Raw genomic sequence first — 17,414 nt, 5'->3', positions numbered from 1 at the left:
AAGGTTAAGGGGAGAGACTTAAAGTTACACGGCTGAGATTCAAACTCCGGTTTTCCTGCTTGCTGGCTGTGTGGCCTCAGGGAAATTATTAAAAACCTATCTTCACTTCAGTTTCCTGAGCTGTAGAGGGCAAATAATGATAACACCTACCTCATGGGGTTGTCGGGAAGATTAAAAGAGAACATACATGCAAAGTGCTTTGAACTGTCCTGGGTACCATATTAAATATCCTTTAAAATGTTGACAACTATACATTTTTGTTTGTTTGTTTTCTGTTTTTTTGCGGTACGCGGGCCTCTCACTGTTGTGGCCTCTCCCGTTGCGGAGCACAGGCTCCAGACGTGCAGGCCCAGCGACCATGGCTCATGGGCCCAGCCGCTCCGAGGCATGTGGGATCTTCCCGGACCGGGGCACGAACCCGTGTCCCCTGCATCGGCAGGCGGACTCTCAACCACTGCACCACCAGGGAAGCCCCTGACAGCTATATGTTTTAATGTTGTTGTCTGTAATCAAGTCAAGGCAGTAAGCTTTTTTCTAACAGATCTGGAATACAATTTTAGTTCACGAGTCACAAATTGTTCTTCTGTGTCCTGCATCTCTACTTCTTACCTGCCAGTATTGCCCACCGGATCTGTGGTAAGGACTCGTGTTCCTTCAACACAAGACCTTCTATCAGCTACAGGTTAGTTTGTTCAATTTCCACAAGACCTCTTTGAGAGGGTTTTATTAACCTCACGTTTCAGGTGGCAAAACAGACCTGAAAGAGTTCAATAACCTGCCTACAGTCACTGAGCCCATGTGGGGAACTGGGATTTGCATCCAGGTCTTTGTGACTCCAAAGCTTTAATGCTCTTCCTTTCCTTCCACGTGATCCACACGTATCAGCACAACAGAAGAAAGACAAGACATGTGACCATTGTAGAGTCACAAGTTTCCTTCTAGATCAAGTGACTGTAATTCTCAGTGCTCTCTGGGATTCAAATCCAGTCAGAACAACCCTGGAATGACTGTTTTTTCTAAATTTTTATTTTAGATTGGAGCATAGTTGATTAACAATGTTGCATTAGTTTCAGGTGTACAACAAAGTGATTTAGTTATGCATATACAGGTATCTATTCTTTTTCAAATTATCTTCCCATTTAGGTTATTACAGAATATTGAGTAGAGTTTCCTGTGTTATACAGTAGGTCCTTATTGGTGATCTATTTTAAATATAGCAGTGTGTACATGTCAATCCCAGACTCCCAATCTATCCCTCCTCCCACCTGTTTATATCACTCGTGGAATGACTATTCTTAAATACTCCACTCTTTTTTTTGCCTTCCTAATGGCAGAAGGTAAACATAATCTTTAGGGAAGAAATAATTATTTCCAAGGACAAAACCATAGGTCATATATTTATATTAAATATATCTAAAAGGCGGTGTGTCCAAAATGCAACAAAGAGGGAAGTTACTATTTGTAGGACAGGTTATCAAAATATCTTCGTATGTTGTCTAGTAGCACACCATACACTAGCTTGCATATGATAAGTATATTCATCATAGTTTGATTAGCTTTAATCGCAAGAATAGATTGATATTTTATAAGCTTTAATTGCAGGAATAGGTGATATCCCTCTCACAATTCAGATTAGGAAAATACAGCCAAAAGAAAATCACAATTCAAATACTGTGTCATTTTAATACTTCCAGATGCCTTCACAAATTATAATATTTAATACATTTCAGCAAAAAAACCCTAAATGAGCATGTAAATTTTTATGTTATAAAATATTTGCATTTATAGTTTTATATAAAAGGAAACAGGAAAGCCAGAGGACTTGAATAACAACAAAACTACACCCCAAGGTGGACTTCTGATAAAAAGAAATTTGGTTTCCCACTTCTTGGAGTGAAAGGCATGCTCTCCTTCAAACACAAAGGGCATGGAGTTCCTGCAAATTCCCTGACACCAGGAAATGCCCTGGTAGAACCAACGGATACAACTTCAGTGTTCAGTTTCCTTAGGCACGTGAGAAAGTTCACTTGGTTCTTCATTCATTCAACAATATTATTGAACACCTACAATGTGCCAGAAAATACACCAGAACTACGGAAGTACTAAGCCAGGAACAACTCTACTGGGGGTGAAAGAGACATGCTCACAGCCTCGGGGGGGTCATAGTAAAAAACCAGACCATGTTGCTCTGTGACTTTCTTCTAAAGGGCATGATGGTATTCACAGATACCATCTGTTTCCTAGACCTTTCACAGGGTGTGTTTAGGTAACACTGTTCACTGGACACTTTTACAGACGTGAGAGCAGCAAAGAGGTAAAAAGAAGTGGTTAGACAGCTACTCACCAAGAAAACCAAGACTGGATTGGATTTAGGGCTTCTGATTTATCAGTCAGGATTTAGAAAGAAATTAAATGTATATTCTTCACTCAAAATGGCTATTTTTGCAAATGCTATTTTGTAGATTGATTAATTTCCAAAATGAAGTTGAAGTTAAATTGATGGAGCTCAGTGGATATAAAAGAATGCACACGGAATATATACAGTTCATGACTGGTGCTCATTTTTCAACCAAGAGACAGATGAGATTCCACAGACATCCTGTTAATGGTACATGGACATAATAAAGTAGAGAAGGTGGGCCAAAAAAGTGTCCATAATTACATGAAGGCACTCTGTCCTCGGAGTAATTCTAGGGTAGGGGAGGGAGGGAAGGAAGTTTTTCACTTAAAATTGTTCAAGATTCCTCTTTTAAATTAAAAAGTCCTCAGTGGGACAGCGTATGACCTGGAATGAGATTAAAAGGTATTCATTTTCCAGATTCAGTTGACAGACTTTAAAGGCTGCCTTAGGTCAAGTGATTTTATTTATGATATAAACCATCCTACTCTTTATCAAACGCTCCTTACTCAGGATTTCTACTGCATGCTCGCATTTTCCCTTTTTTAAAAATACATTTTAGTGCTGTTCACCAATATTACTGACTTTTCTATTATTGACTTTTTTGTTGACAGATCAACGAAGTCTTGAAGCATACGATTTTAGAGCTGACAGATTAGGTTTTCATACCATAATGCTGGCCCCTGCAGAACTCTGGGGCTGGTTGGAGTTTTAGTTTATGAACAAAAGTATTCTAAGGCTATGTCTTGAAAACCATGAATCTAAGTTGAAATTTAGGACAGTATAGAAAGATGGTTCTTTTTTTTGAAGATGCCACATATCTTAGGTATACTTTCTAGGATCTGACATCAGACAAAAAGCTGGGATTAGAGGACCTGGGAATAACCTCAACTGTCTATCACCAGCCTAATGTCACGGCGGGTGTGCCACACACTCTAGGCTCCAGTGTCTTAACTACACAATTTCTGAATCCACCTAGGACATCCTCAGGTCCCTTTTCATTTCTAAAAATCAAAAATGTAGCTATTTCTTCCTAATATTTACTCCACATCTTCCTTGCTTTAAATTTACTTTCCTTTCATTTTGTATTCAGCGTGAATAAAAACAGCTATTCATCATCATCAAAACATATCACATGATGCCATTTATACAGAACCCAAAACACTATTACAAAACTTCTTTGAATTAATGTTCGGGGCTGCTTATCATGTGCTAATTATCGTGTTAAGCATTTACAGGAATTATTCCATTTGCTCAAGGTCCTGAAGGAAGAAAGTAGTAAGGCTGGGATTCAAATCTTTAGGTCTCATGACCCCTGAGATGTTGCTTATCTATAGTTGAATCACAACAACCTTTGGGTGGAGATTCAGGGACTCTGGCAGCCACAGCAGGATCCCATATGGAGAAACTCCACATACGACCCCGCCTACCACCTAATATACACCACCACGCCACCTCCCACTGCAGGGGGCCACAATTACTGGCACAGAATCGCATGCTACCACCCTCAGAAGTATTTTTTTAGTCAGAAGCGGGATGGGGGGAGAAGGGAGAAAGCCACAACATACATGTATATAACCATCACACAAAAGCATCCAAGCAAACATCATTAGGGATTTATTTGAATTTTGCAGGCAGTGTGTGGACCCCGGCTTTCTCCTTTCTTCTGGGTTCGCACTCTGATTTCCCATGCTAACCATAATGCTCCAGTACCATAAACATTTATATATTGTCCGTTTAAATAACGCACATACTCTGTCCCATTCACTGAAATGTAAACGATCACAAAAGAGTCAAGGCGGAAACCGCGGTGAAAGCTGTAACGTTTATTGAACAGAGGACATATGTTTGCAAATTACAGCGCTGCACGAGCACACAGTCCAGGTTTTGTAATGCTATTCCAATTCAGCTCTCCAAAGGGCCTTCTCACACAGTCCCTTTTTAAAACAGTAACTGAAAGGAAAAAGGTGTCAATTGCAGTTACATGCACAAAACCACATGGCAACTTTCATTTAGAATGAATCTCTGCTCTACTACTTAGATGGACACAAGGTGATTCTTCAGGTCCATGCACATGTTTTTGTACGGTCAGAACTTTTCAAAGAATAATGCTTTTGTAACCCATAGAATATCTCAGAATAGTGTCGAGTTTAGCAAGCAGGGCAACAGCTTCAGTGAACAACAGAATTTCTAACATTTGTCCCAATCAATATCCTACTTTGCCCTCAAGAAATTCAACACAGCACTTCATTTTTGGAATAACAAGGGAAAATTCATCTGACAAAGGACATGATATGGAATACACCTATAAAAGGTATTTCTCATCTCAAACAATGTTTAATAGTCGACTTCTTTCCTTTTGTTCCAGTGGAAGAAAGTCTGGTCAAATTGTCAAAAAAAAAAAATACCACCAGGTTCTTGAGGTAGACTTTAACCTCCAATTTTCCTCTAAAAGTTATCTTTTAACAACAAAAATTTTTTTAAAAACTTAATTTCCAGGAATTTAAACAATTTAAAACAAAATAACTATTTTTATAAGTAAAAAAAGTTACGTTGTTCAATTTTCTGAACTACCATTCTCTTTTTTTTTTTGCCTTTTATGGAAATATCTAAAATAGTGATCATGGAGTAGAAAGTTATTAGATTTTTATCTCCTTAGAGATTAATAATAGAAAACTGAAGAGGATTTTCTAATCAAAGAATCTGATAGTATAAAACATCTGATGTAGGAATACTTAATTGATGACGACTGAGACTGCTAATAAGAATAAAATTAGAAAATTCTAGAAGAGAAAGCCTAGCTGATTCACTTTGCTCTGCACAACTTATATGGTTTAATTTAATACAGCATCTATGATGATTTTATTCTAAGCATAAGATGCCAGCTGGTCTCCTAAGAATTCTGTTGCTCTGTCGTTGGTCTGAATGATGAACTGGCCATTTTAGAGCTGTAGCTCTTGCTCATTTCTTGCATATGTCTCTGGATATAATTTTCTACTCTTTATTCCTTATTCACTTTGAAATGCAGAAATCCTCCACCTGTCTGAACATATTTTGACACGTGATTAAATATTACACGTAAAAATTAACTATTTTGTTGAAGAATTTAATTTTCTTCAACCTTCCTTTTTGTTATTGTTCAATGCCCATGCAAAGGACCTGTTTACAACACGCAGATTCTTCATAGAGGACAATCCAGACAGGCTTATCTCAGTTTGCTGGCAGGTGCATCCCAGTCACTTGCGCATCTGGTTTCTCTTTGCACAGAAAAGAGTTTGCCATCCACCATCATCCGCTTCATGTCTTGGCTGGATTTATCCCAGAAAAGGCTATGGGGGAATGCCCATTTGCACTCTTAATTTGTAAATCACAGTCATAAAATCAGAGGAAATGCATATCTGCCTCTCTCTAATTTGCACACTAAATTTATAAATCTAAAACTGTTTTAAAAAGGGGCAACTTAAAGAATACCTTTATATATGTCTAGGTAACAATTTCCCCAGACTTGAAAAATGTTGGCCTTAGCTATTCAACTCATTGTTTTTAAAAATCACATTCTTTTCATTCGATCAAAAAACATTTACTCAGCTCCTACTATGGGCAGGCACTGTAGCTCTCCTTTATCCTTCCTAAAAGAAAGCAAAGGGCCTTATTCAGTGGGTTCAAGGCATCAATAAGGACAATTTATGCTTGAGTCAATTTATTCTTGAGCGTTCTGGTCAGTTTTAAGGTAATCTCTTTCATATAAGAGGGAAAAAAAGAAGGGAAGGGAGCGAGGCACTGCACACCTACTATGCGTCAACACCGAGCCAAGAACTGTGTGGGTGTATGTTGCAGAATTATTAAGCCTCTTAAGAACTAAGGGAGGGTATGTATTCTTCCCATTTTATGGACAAGGATAAAAAGCTTTGAAGAGTTTAATAATTGTTCAAGATCATTTCTCATGCTACATTCTTAGCTTATGTTCTTAACAGATTCATGACAGGAAAAAGCTATCAACGTGATTCTAGAATTTGAACTCAGATCTGAGGAACTCCAAAATAAAAATTCAATACTTATGGTTTCTGTTATTAATTTCACAACACCAAGATGCTGTAAATTTCTCTGGACTGAAAAACTGCTTGAGAACAGCTATTCTATGTTGCTGTAAATTCCTTTGTGAGGAAAGAGCCCTTAAAATCATGCATTCCCTATGCCAAGAATATGTGCGTAAGATCTTTCTTTCCTCACCTTAAAAATTTTGTTTTAAGATGAAATGAAGAAAGCATTGCTATAATCCTCCCATTTCCTCAATATTATGAAGTAAAAGTCTGTAATTAATGTCTCTTGATGTTCTAGGAAATACAAATCAAGATAATCCTCTAGTTTTGATAATATATTTATTTGTCCCTCCGCTATTTCCTTTACCTTAAAAAATTAAGGATATCATGAATGTTAGATAAAAGAAAAAAACACTATGAAAAAATTACTCTTCTTAAGCATAATTATCTCCAGATATAATTCATGGTAAGATTACTTCCTTTCTCTTATGTCTTATATTCTAACTCTTAACTCATCTTCATTTAATGCAAAAGAATTAATGGGCTTCCTTTAATGTTTCTACGCTTATTTTAAAGCTTTCTTCCTCTAGCTTTAGGTAAGAAGTCTTTAAAATCCATGGGCTATTTCACCGTTCTAGATTGTGATAGAGGATTGTTATTTTCAAATTCCAATTGCAAACACAAAGAGAAGATTTAAATTTGGCAAAATAATTGAAGCTAGACATTATATAAATAGAAAATAAAACTTGCAATGACCGAGCCCCCTTTTTGGTTGCAGTAGATTGCATCATAATGTCCACAGTGAAAATACTAGATTTTTCAGAAATAGGGTCCTCTCTAGCAACAATTCAACAAATGCATGTAAATGTACATCTGTGAAATAAATCTGCCACAGATCCTGCACCTGGAAATGAGGTCTCGAACAGGAAGCCATTTATTATCACAATAAATTATATCTATAATCTATAGAGACCCCCACTCCTTAAAAAAAAACAAAAACCAAAAAAAAAAAAAACCTAACTTGGAAATTTTAAAGACTCACTTGGGAAAAAAAAAATGATGAAAGGTTGATTGGCGTATAATTCTTACAAAACTGCAAGCAGTTTTTTTTAAAACATGCAGTTTAAAAGACAACGTATACATGCTTTTAGAGCTTAATTTCCTTGCATTTGTACTTAAGAATGAGACTGACTTTACCCAGTATCTAAATTAATCTCTAGAAGCAGCTAACTATGTCAACCTTAGATTTTTAAAGCAGTATTGTAATTCAAATAGCCCTTGGAGACCTTAACTGCCTACCCATTCCCATATGCACCAGGAAGAAATGAATGTACACCTATCTCTTTTTCTCCGAGGGTTCCTACTCTTGAGCATTACAATGTGATGTAAGCTTCAATCTCTTTTGTACTTCTAAGTAGTGCAGGGCAGATTCTGGAATACAGTACTGCCTAGCTGCTCTCAGAATCTGTCTGACCGTGGAGCTTTCTGCATGTCTAGATCTCTTTTGATGATCTCCTTTTAACTAAGTTTTGGGTTTGGTCAACATGACTGCATTTTCTAAGCAGAAAAGAAAACTGCCAACATCCAAAGGCAAAAACAATAGGAATTAGAAGAACTCCAGATTCATCTTAATTTCTTCCTCCCACCTCCTTCTACTCTCCTTTTTGGCTGTGGTTATACAGGGCTCTTAATGTCCACTGCCACGGCCCACCTCTCTGCACCCCCCACCACCAAAGGCCTGAAATCAGAATCTGGGGAGGGAATCTGGGCCATGGCAGTGTCCAGGGCTGAGGAAAGCTGGCCATCCAGTCACACAGCTGACCCTTGTTCCATGTACATCAGAGTAAGACACTCTTACTGGTCCTAACCCTCAGCTTCAGCCAGATGAAACTTAAAAAGAGAAGTTAGAAAAAGTTTCTTCCTTTGCAGATGTTCCTGAATTTGTCACCTTTATCATTGAACCTACATATGAAATAACTATATAAAGCACCTTAAAATAAGAATTCCTTCACCAAACTATTCTATAGAGAATTATATAAAATACTTCACCTATGAAAACAGTCCTATATAAAGTGAAAAAATATGTTAAAATACAAAATTAAAATGACTATTCTCGGGCTTCCCTGGTGGCGCAGTGGTTGGGGGTCCGCCTGCCGATGCAGGGGATGCGGGTTCGTGCCCCGGTCTGGGAGGATCCCGCGTGCCGCGGAACGGCTGGGCCCGTGAGCCATGGCCGGTGAGCCTGCGCGTCCGGAGCCTGTGCTCTGCAACGGGAGAGGCCACAGCAGTGAGAGGCCCGCATACCGCAAAAAAAAAAAAAAAAAAAAAAAAAGGACTATTCTCAAGTTAAAGGCTAATTTGGAAATGATGTAATTTCTAGCTATTGCCAGAAATCTTTTTGTCTTGTATTACCACTTAAAATTAGTCAGTACCCAAATGCCTTAGCCAACCTCACTTATTTGCAGCAAGAATCCATAGTACCGAGGGCAGAATCCCAAAATATGTAGAAGACTGTATCTCACAATGGTATGTCTTTAAAGAATGAACTCAGTACTTCTTTATGTGTGATATTTCACTGCCTTTTGTCTAGCTATTATAAGTTCGTTACCCAGTGTACTAAGTTGATTATTCCAGAATTTTTCCAAGCAAAAAGTTAGGCTGATGAGTATTTCCAGGGTCATCATCCATTTCCCTTTTTGAAAGAAGTCTCTAAATATGCCCTTTTCCAGTCTTCAGGCACCTCATCAGTCCTCCACGAGTTCTCAAAAATGATATCTAGCGGTTCTGTGATGACTTCGGCCAATTCATTAAGAACTCTAGGATGCAGCCATTGGGACCTGTGGATTTGAACATATCGGGGTTATTTAAGTTCTCCTTTACCCATTCTTCCCCTAGTCCATCATGGATTCCTGCTCCAATTTTTAAGTCGTACTTGTCCCTTTCTGGTTACCATATGGACTTCTGAAAACTAGCTTTCAGTCTCTGCTTTTTATCTATCAATTTTCTCTTTGAAGCTAATAAGAGAAAAATGTATTTTATTCTTCTCAAGCCTATGTTTTGTTTAAAAAAAAAAAGGTCTACTTCTCTTTCTTTTCATGTTTCTTATAAGAAAAGGAAAGTTAAAAAACGATAAATAAATAAAAGTATATCTTGTAATAGTTTGCCTTCCTAAATCACATCACTGAATTCTACATTCTGGCAGCCTTAGTCATAGGTAACAATCAACATACTGCAAAACATTTCAGAGGCTACCTAGCTCGTGCTCAGAGGGTACATATCTATCCAGCTTGTCTGTGCAAGTGCTAATTCAAAATGTACTTTCCAAAATAAAAAAAGATTCACAATCATCTTTAATCATGATTTGTATGCACATAACTTTAACACATAGGCATTTAAAAAGCATAGTTGTGCATGAAGTGGAAAGAGATGAAGAAGGATTTCTTACAAAGCAGTAACCTAGTTGAATTCATCTGCTATTGTGTGGTCATCTGCACCAGTGTTCTGGGATTGATATTACACTAATTATCTCCAAGCTCTGATCCGTGTTGACAGTTTTAACCCCTTCGTGGTCACCATGATTCCTCCAAAATTGAAAGACAGCAACAGATTACAGTTTCCTGCCCATCTGTCATAGTTATGCCCTGGGCCTAGAATCCCTTGACAGATCGAGAATGGACAAAGGAGAAGAAGGAAGAAAAAAGAGTGCAAAGGAAGACGGAGGATGCCTGGGTCTCTCCTATGATTCTTGATATGACAGGCAGCCTGTGCTGCTTGGATTCAACGATTTTCTTGTTGTGTTTTAACGGGAAAAGCTTTTGGAAAAGGTTGAATCAATTTTGCTCTCTTTTGTTTTTGTTTTGTTTTGTTTTGTTTTTCTAGTCTATATCTCTGCAGTGGTACCCCCAGTTTTATCTCTTGCAAAAAAGAATCATACTTCAGGCATTATTAAGACTTTTAAGAAACAATTCTGCATACTTCTCTAGGGCATAGTAATTTGTTTTAGCATGTGCCATCTTCACCCTTGCTCAAACCTGCCGATGGCAATATGTTAACTAATAGGTCACCATTAATTACTTTGGGTAATATCATTCAGCAGTTGCATCTAAATGGATAGGAAGTATTACTAGCCATGCTCAGGAAGTTTCTTTCTCCAGAAAATCAAGCTGTTTTCAGGCCTTTTTCGCCCCTGTAAGACCAAGTAATAATATCTTACTACTCACTAATATATTCACGTAGTCACTCAGATAAACCCATACCCAAGCCAATCAATGCCTCTATGAAAACCAAACTCCTGTTATAAACTATGTAAAAGTAATGTTCAATCTATCTTGACCAACTAAGCTTTTTTTTTTTTTTTTGAGGGGGGAGTGATCAAAGTTACCTTAACATGAAGAAGGCAAAACTGTTTCATTGTTAATGCTCTAGTGAATGAATGAATGAAAAAGCATTGCAACAAAAATTGTATTTGCTATAGAGTGTAAGATAACTTGCTATTTCTATCTGAAAAACCAGAAAGAGCCTCAGGTTACAGCATTAGGGTTACTAAGACTTCAGGAAGACTACAGCTGAATTCTGAAGGGGTCACAAAGGAAGGAGGAAGCATCTTGAGGACATTCTTATTAAAATGATTCTCAGATGTCTGCACTGCACCTGACAGGCTCTGCCTGAAGTCAGCAAGACGAACTTGTCTGCTGTTAAAGGTCATTTTATTCCAGGAACCTGTGGAACAGGTTTGTACAGACTATCATCTAGTAAATGGGCAGACACCCTCCACCTTAAACTTATCTAAAGATGTGGACCACGAAGTCATTCACAAATCTAGCGTCAACCTAACAGCCTCAGAAACCTCTTGTGTCTTTGGTTCAACAAAAATAAATCGCATTCATTCAACAAGCCCAGCCGTGCAATTTGCTACTTTTCCTTCTTTGGTGGAGGGGGTGGGAGGCAAACAGGATTTCCACAGTTGGGTCATGGAGCGTTTCAAGATGTAACAGCAGTTGCAGAGAACAGTCATTAGCTGAGCACATGTTGCTTCATGATCATAGGAAACGTGAGCCATTTCCATGCTAGGAAGGCTCCTTGGAGCTCTGGCGCCTGGCATGCATTGTGACATCCCAGATCCTTTTCCTTACAGACTGCAGCCCTCAAGCCGAATAGAAATGAACAGATGTTTACAACTCTGACCAGCTTTAAGGAGATAACTGCTAGAAATACGTCTTATGGGCAAACAAGTGATGCCGGTCCAGCCTCATTTCACAGAGCTGCTCCTACCACCCCACATTTTTTCCTTTCATTTTCCCCCCTAAATAATCCGGCATACTCCTACAATGAAAAAAGCCCCTTCTTGGTGTTATTTTTCCACCAAGAAAAATAACAATCTGTTTATATGTGTTTACAGCCGTCTTTGGATATGACTAGGCTGACTTCACAAATCATGAAAGGAATTGCCTCAAATCTGGTCCTTTCTCAAAATTCATAAAAGTCAACCTCTGGACCAATAAATAGCAAGTTATATTTTTGGTTCTACTAATGCTCCTGAAGTTTCCCTGTTTTTAAAGTTTGTGAAAATTGAATGCCAGTGGTTTGTAATATGCCAAATTATCATCTATGTCTACGGGAACATTACTAAAAGGTTTATACTCTGGTTTGGCCTAATTCTTCCCCAATCTGCCTTTGAGCCCACTCTCCGATAGTCCTACATCAGGGCCATACAAACCTAATTCTTGGGCTGAACTGTGACTTTCTCAGTTTTATTTGTTCTAAGCTCTTATGGGGGATGGGAGGGGTACGGACAGTCTTTCATTTCACAGGTATTTGGCAATTCTAATCTATGTTAGAGTTCCAATTAGAGAAACAGAGGGGGTGGGCAGGGGTGCAGAAAAAGTTATTTAAGGAATAAAGAAACTATTATCCTGTGGTTAAAAATTAAGTGTTAACGAGTTTACTTTTTTTTTTCTCAGTTGATTATTCTGATTTTTAACTGGCTTCCAGTCTGTTGCTCTTTTCAGCTTGTGATTTTCCCCCTAATTAAAAGGCAATCAGAGTTATATGCAGGCTAAACCATTTAGAAGTTATTTCTCTATTGTGATATTAGTTTAAAGGATGTAGCTCCATTGCAGATGTAGAACCAATAAATTCTCCACATGTGGTGGCTGAGATAAAAAAAAATAAAACTGGTGACTGTACAATAGGCCGTGCAATTTCCTTACGGCGGGGGTGGGGAGGGAGGGGGACGACTGTCTCATAGGAAAGAATTAATAAAGAACAATGGTGCAGATGTTGCCTTCTCTCCTCCTGGATGGCACAAGGCACACAAATCTGAACCTTTGGGTGGTTGGTGATAAGACAAGATTTTTTTTGCCGCATAACTTTCTCAACATTCAGCCATGTCACACTACTTACTGTTATGGAACCAAGGAAGGTTGGTAATTTGATAAGAGAGGAGGTGGGTGGGTGTAAATACAGCCTCATTTTAGCTGTAAATTTCTCCAAAGGCAGAAACCACATTTTACACTTCTTTCTATCTGCCTCAGGAATATTATATAGAGCATGTCACACACTTCTACTGCTGATTGATTCAACTGTCCACAGTATAATTTTTACATACAATTTCTCAGTAAACGAAGTTGCTATTGAGAAATGTTAGTCTAGCAAGTCAGATAGGAGTATAGTTTCCTTTGCCTACACAACAGAGAATAAAATAGCAATATGTTCACTAAACCCACCTGCATCTTCACAGTCATCTTTCAGTTCCTCGAAAGGCCTCTCGGGGGGGCACCTCTCAGCTGCTGGGAAGGCTGAAGCTGCCTCCCAGCCCTCAGGAGGCTGGAGGATGCAATGTTATGTTACACAATGAGCTGGCATATATGTCCTTTTTTCTACAGGAGTCTTACAGGGTAGGTTTCCAGGGATTCTATAGAAAAATGTTTGGCCTGCTCCAGAATGATCCACGTATATTTTCTTTTTCTGACTTTAAACACAAATACCCAGACGCATTATAAACCATTCTGTACAACCATCCTGCCTCCATCTATGGTGTGTACTTGGTAAGTACTGATTTACTATCTAATTCCTGGAACAAATTAAACAGGTTATAATAAACTGAGCGGCTTCTCGCCACCTTCTCTGGACCCACAAGAGTTCTAAGCTTCATTCAGGACTGAATCTGCAGGTTTTAAGCAAATGGAAAGTATACTGGAGAGGATGGAAAATTTCCTACCCCTTATTATTCAGAAAACTCTCAGGAACAAATTCAGAGGTTAAAAGACAAAAGCGTCTTTATTTATGCTCTCCTCAGGGCATTCACCGATTTTATAATTTTTCCAACTGAATAGCTATGTAAATTCCTCATTTCTTAAAAGCACTTTGTTATAGTCATCGTTGACATATTCTGAATATGCTAAATTCCCCCCATACGGAGGACAGCCCACAGGGCTGTGGTCGGCAAGTGGCAGCAAACTCCAGGAGACCACGCTTCAGAGGCCCGGGACCTCCTCACTGCTCAGAGTTGGGTCATGTCTTATCTCTACCAGAAAGAAATTATCAGGAGTTTAGCTGCTGGGAATTCTGAATTCTTCTTTCAACAATTTTATAATAATTAACAGCTGGTCACAACATGAAACTGGGGCCAGGTCACCACACTTTCAAGAAGTTTAATAGTATTGTTAAGGAGGCAAAATAGTAGCTGGAGGGGACAGTGCTTTGAAGAACAAAGAGGGATTCTGAGCATGTTTACAGATGGAGTGGAAGGATTCCATGGAGAGAGACCAAATGCAAGAAAATAAAGGCGTAATTATGGACCATAATTATGACCAGGGCCAAGGGTAGATACCCAGAGGAGGGATTAGTCTTAGAGAGGAGAGAGGCAATTCCTCATCAGAAACAGAGGGAAAGGAGAACAGATGGGCAAACATGTCAACACACTTTGAGATGAAGGAGAGAGCGAGGGAGGTAGCTCGTGTGCAACGGACATGCAGTTCTCAGGAACGACCTAGCCAAGGTCATCTGCAGAAGGGGAGGTGAGAGAGGAGAAAGGGTACAGTTTTAAGGTGCCCAGAGGCGGTAAGGGGGGCCTGAACTGGGACATGAAATCCGTTTGACAGCCGCAGGAGGGCAGATTCAGCTGGGCTGGACTGCATAGAATTACAGTGAAATGAGCTTTTAGAGTGTTTCTGTATTATGCTTCAAAGTCTCCAAATACTACCCAAAATAGGGATCAAGACACAGGCCTGGAAACGCGCAACAGAAGTCCAGAATAGAAATAATGATAAATGCTACAGTATGTTGTATATGAGCATTCTGTCTTCCAGTAAAGCTCTTTAAGGCATGTTTGATATGCCTTTGAATGAAACAGTGCTGTTGATGACTAGCTTGGTCTGTTTGGGCTGCTATAACAGAATACCACAGACGGGCTGGATTATAAACAACAGAATTATTTCTCACACTTCTGGAGGCTGGGAAGTCCAAGGTCAAGGTGCCCACAGGGTCAGTGTCTGGTGAGCCCGTCTTCCTGGTTCACAGACACCATCTTCTCACTGGGTTCTCACACGGAGGAAGGGGCAAGAGAGCTCTTAGGCCTCTTTTCTAAGGGCGTCAATCCCTTCCTGAGGGCTTTACTCATAATCTAATCACCTCCCAAAGGCCCCACCCCCAAATACCATCACACTGGGGATTAGGTTTCAACATATGAATTTTGAGAGGACACAGACATTCAGTCTATAGCATCATCTGTCTCTAACCAGGCTCCCTGGCTACCCATTTAAGGGTTTCTCACCTCTCTGGCCCTCCCTGTCTCCTTCTCTCTCATCTACATACTCACAGTAAAATCATCCTTTATTATGTACTAATGGTGCTTGAAACCACCATTAACGCTAACCTGCTAACTCTGATTACAATTATCACCAATGTAATTGCCATCAACTGTAGGTTTATAGTACATATTACAATTATTACTACCTGCCTACCCCGCCAACAGTAAACAGCTACGAACAGTAACTGAGCGACCTTCTTCTGTGCCAGGCACTGTGCTAAGGACACAGTATATTTAAACATAATCTCCTTTACTTCTTACCACAAGCCAGCGTGATGGCTATCATGGACTCGGTTTTACACATGGGGAATCTGAGGTTTTAAAGTGTAGATGCCCTGAGAGGGTCAAAGAGCTAATCAGTGGCAGAGCAGTCCTGTCCCACAGCAATGCCCAACCTTATAAAAGTATGTCTGGGCTTCCCTGGTGGCGCAGTGGTTGAGAGTCTGCCTGCCAATGCAGGGGACACAGGTTCGTGCCCTGGTCTGGGAAGATCCCACATGCCGTGGAGCAGCTGGGCCCGTGAGCCACAGCCACTGAGCCTGCATGTCCGGAGCCTGTGCTCCGCAATGGGAGAGGCCACAACACTGAGAGGTCCGTGTATCTCAAAAATCAAAAACAAAAACAAAATCAAAAACAAAATAAAATTAAAAAAAATAAAAGTATGTCTGCACTCCCCATCAATTTTGTTTTTATTTATTTATTTATTTATTTATTTATTTTGGTCCATGCAGCATGCAGGACTTCCTTGACCAGGGATGGAACCTGTGCATCCTTCAGTGGAAACGCAGAGTCCTAACCACTGGACTGCCAGGGAATTCCCCCCATCATTTTTGACTGTGAATGTATACTAGTTAAATAGCATCCTCCAAAATTCACATCCACCTGAAACTTCAGAATGTGATTTTGGAAATACAGCCTTTGCAGATGGTTTAAACTCTGGAGATGAAATCATCCTGGATTTAGGGTGGGCCCTAGATGCAGTCACTGGTGTTCTTTTAAGAAGAGGAGAAGACACAGACACACACCGAGAAGAAGGCCATGTGAAGACAGAGGCCAAGAGCGGAGTGATGCAGCTACAAACCCAGTAATGCCAGGAACCCCCAGAAACTGGGAGAGACAAGGAAGAATTCTCCCTTCGGGCCCTTAGAGGGAGTATGGCCCCCCCAAACCGTGATTTCATATTTCCGGACTCCAGAACTGTGAGAGAGTAAACGTCTGTTGCTTGAAGCCACTCAGTTTGTGGTACTTTGTACAGCAGCTCTCATAAACTAATATGGAAGCCTTTCACAGAAATACTTAATCCTCAAATGCTCTTGGGAGTATTTTTAATCACTCCATCATTTTTAGCAATACATGCAAATGTGATTTTAGGCAAAAGTTATTTTATTTTTATTCAGGATACAAAATGTTGCACATAATGCTTACTTAGATATTATATTTAATGTCATTCATAATACAAGAACATTTTAACTTTGTCCTATTAAATAAATGATGCAAACTGTTATATGATTTGTAAAAAATACATTAAGAACTATATACTGTGTTTATGCATCCTCCATGTATATTAAGATGCAGACTGAGATTTAACTATTTCTTACAGCATCAAAAATAGAAAATAATCAGGGCTTCCCTGGTGGCGCAGTGGTTGGGAATCCACCTGCCAATGCAGGGGACATAGGTTGGAGCCCTGGTCCGGGAGGATCCCACATGCCGCGGAGCAACTAAGCCCGTGCGCCACAACTACTGAGCCTCCCTGCGCTCTAGAGCCTGCGAGCCACAGCTACTGAGCGCGCACGCCTAGAGCCCGTGCTCCGCAACAAGAGAAGCCACCGCAGTGAGAAGCCCGTGCACCACAACGAAGAGTAGCCCCCCTCGCAGCAACTAGAGAACAAAGACCCAACTCAGCCAATAAATAAATAAATAAAAAGATTGGCTTATGATGTTTAAAAAAAAAAAAGAAGAAAGAAAACAATCAGCAGTTGGGATGATTGTTTTCATTTTGCTTGATGTCCACTAGTTTATTTACTTGAATATTTATGATTTGCTTTAAGTTGCAAGACCAGAGGGAAGGTTACAGTGACTATTTGTAAGCATTTCTCTACAAATAACACTCTATATACATGGACATTTTTATTTCCAATAAGTTAAAATTGAATGTGAACACCAG

General features: G+C 39.5%; 1 protein-coding gene across 1 annotated transcript in view; it reads right to left on the bottom strand.

Annotated features, from left to right (window-relative positions):
- Positions 1–9,254: 9,254 nt before the first annotated feature.
- SAMD5 (sterile alpha motif domain containing 5) overlaps positions 9,255–17,414 on the bottom strand; it is a gene marked incomplete at both ends in the record, with an annotated part of 52,265 nt that continues 44,105 nt past the window's right edge. The window contains one exon of the mRNA XM_081251042.1: positions 9,255–9,275. Within this exon, the coding sequence (XP_081107168.1) occupies positions 9,255–9,275 (21 nt within the window). The remainder of the gene's footprint in view (positions 9,276–17,414) is intronic.

The sequence above is a fragment of the Mesoplodon bidens genome (genome assembly GCF_964165515.1).
Source record: "Mesoplodon bidens genome assembly, chromosome: 12".
Classification (NCBI taxonomy): Eukaryota; Metazoa; Chordata; class Mammalia; order Artiodactyla; family Ziphiidae; genus Mesoplodon; species Mesoplodon bidens.
Note: the sequence above shows the minus strand (reverse complement) of the source record. Positions and strands in the feature narration are given on the sequence as shown.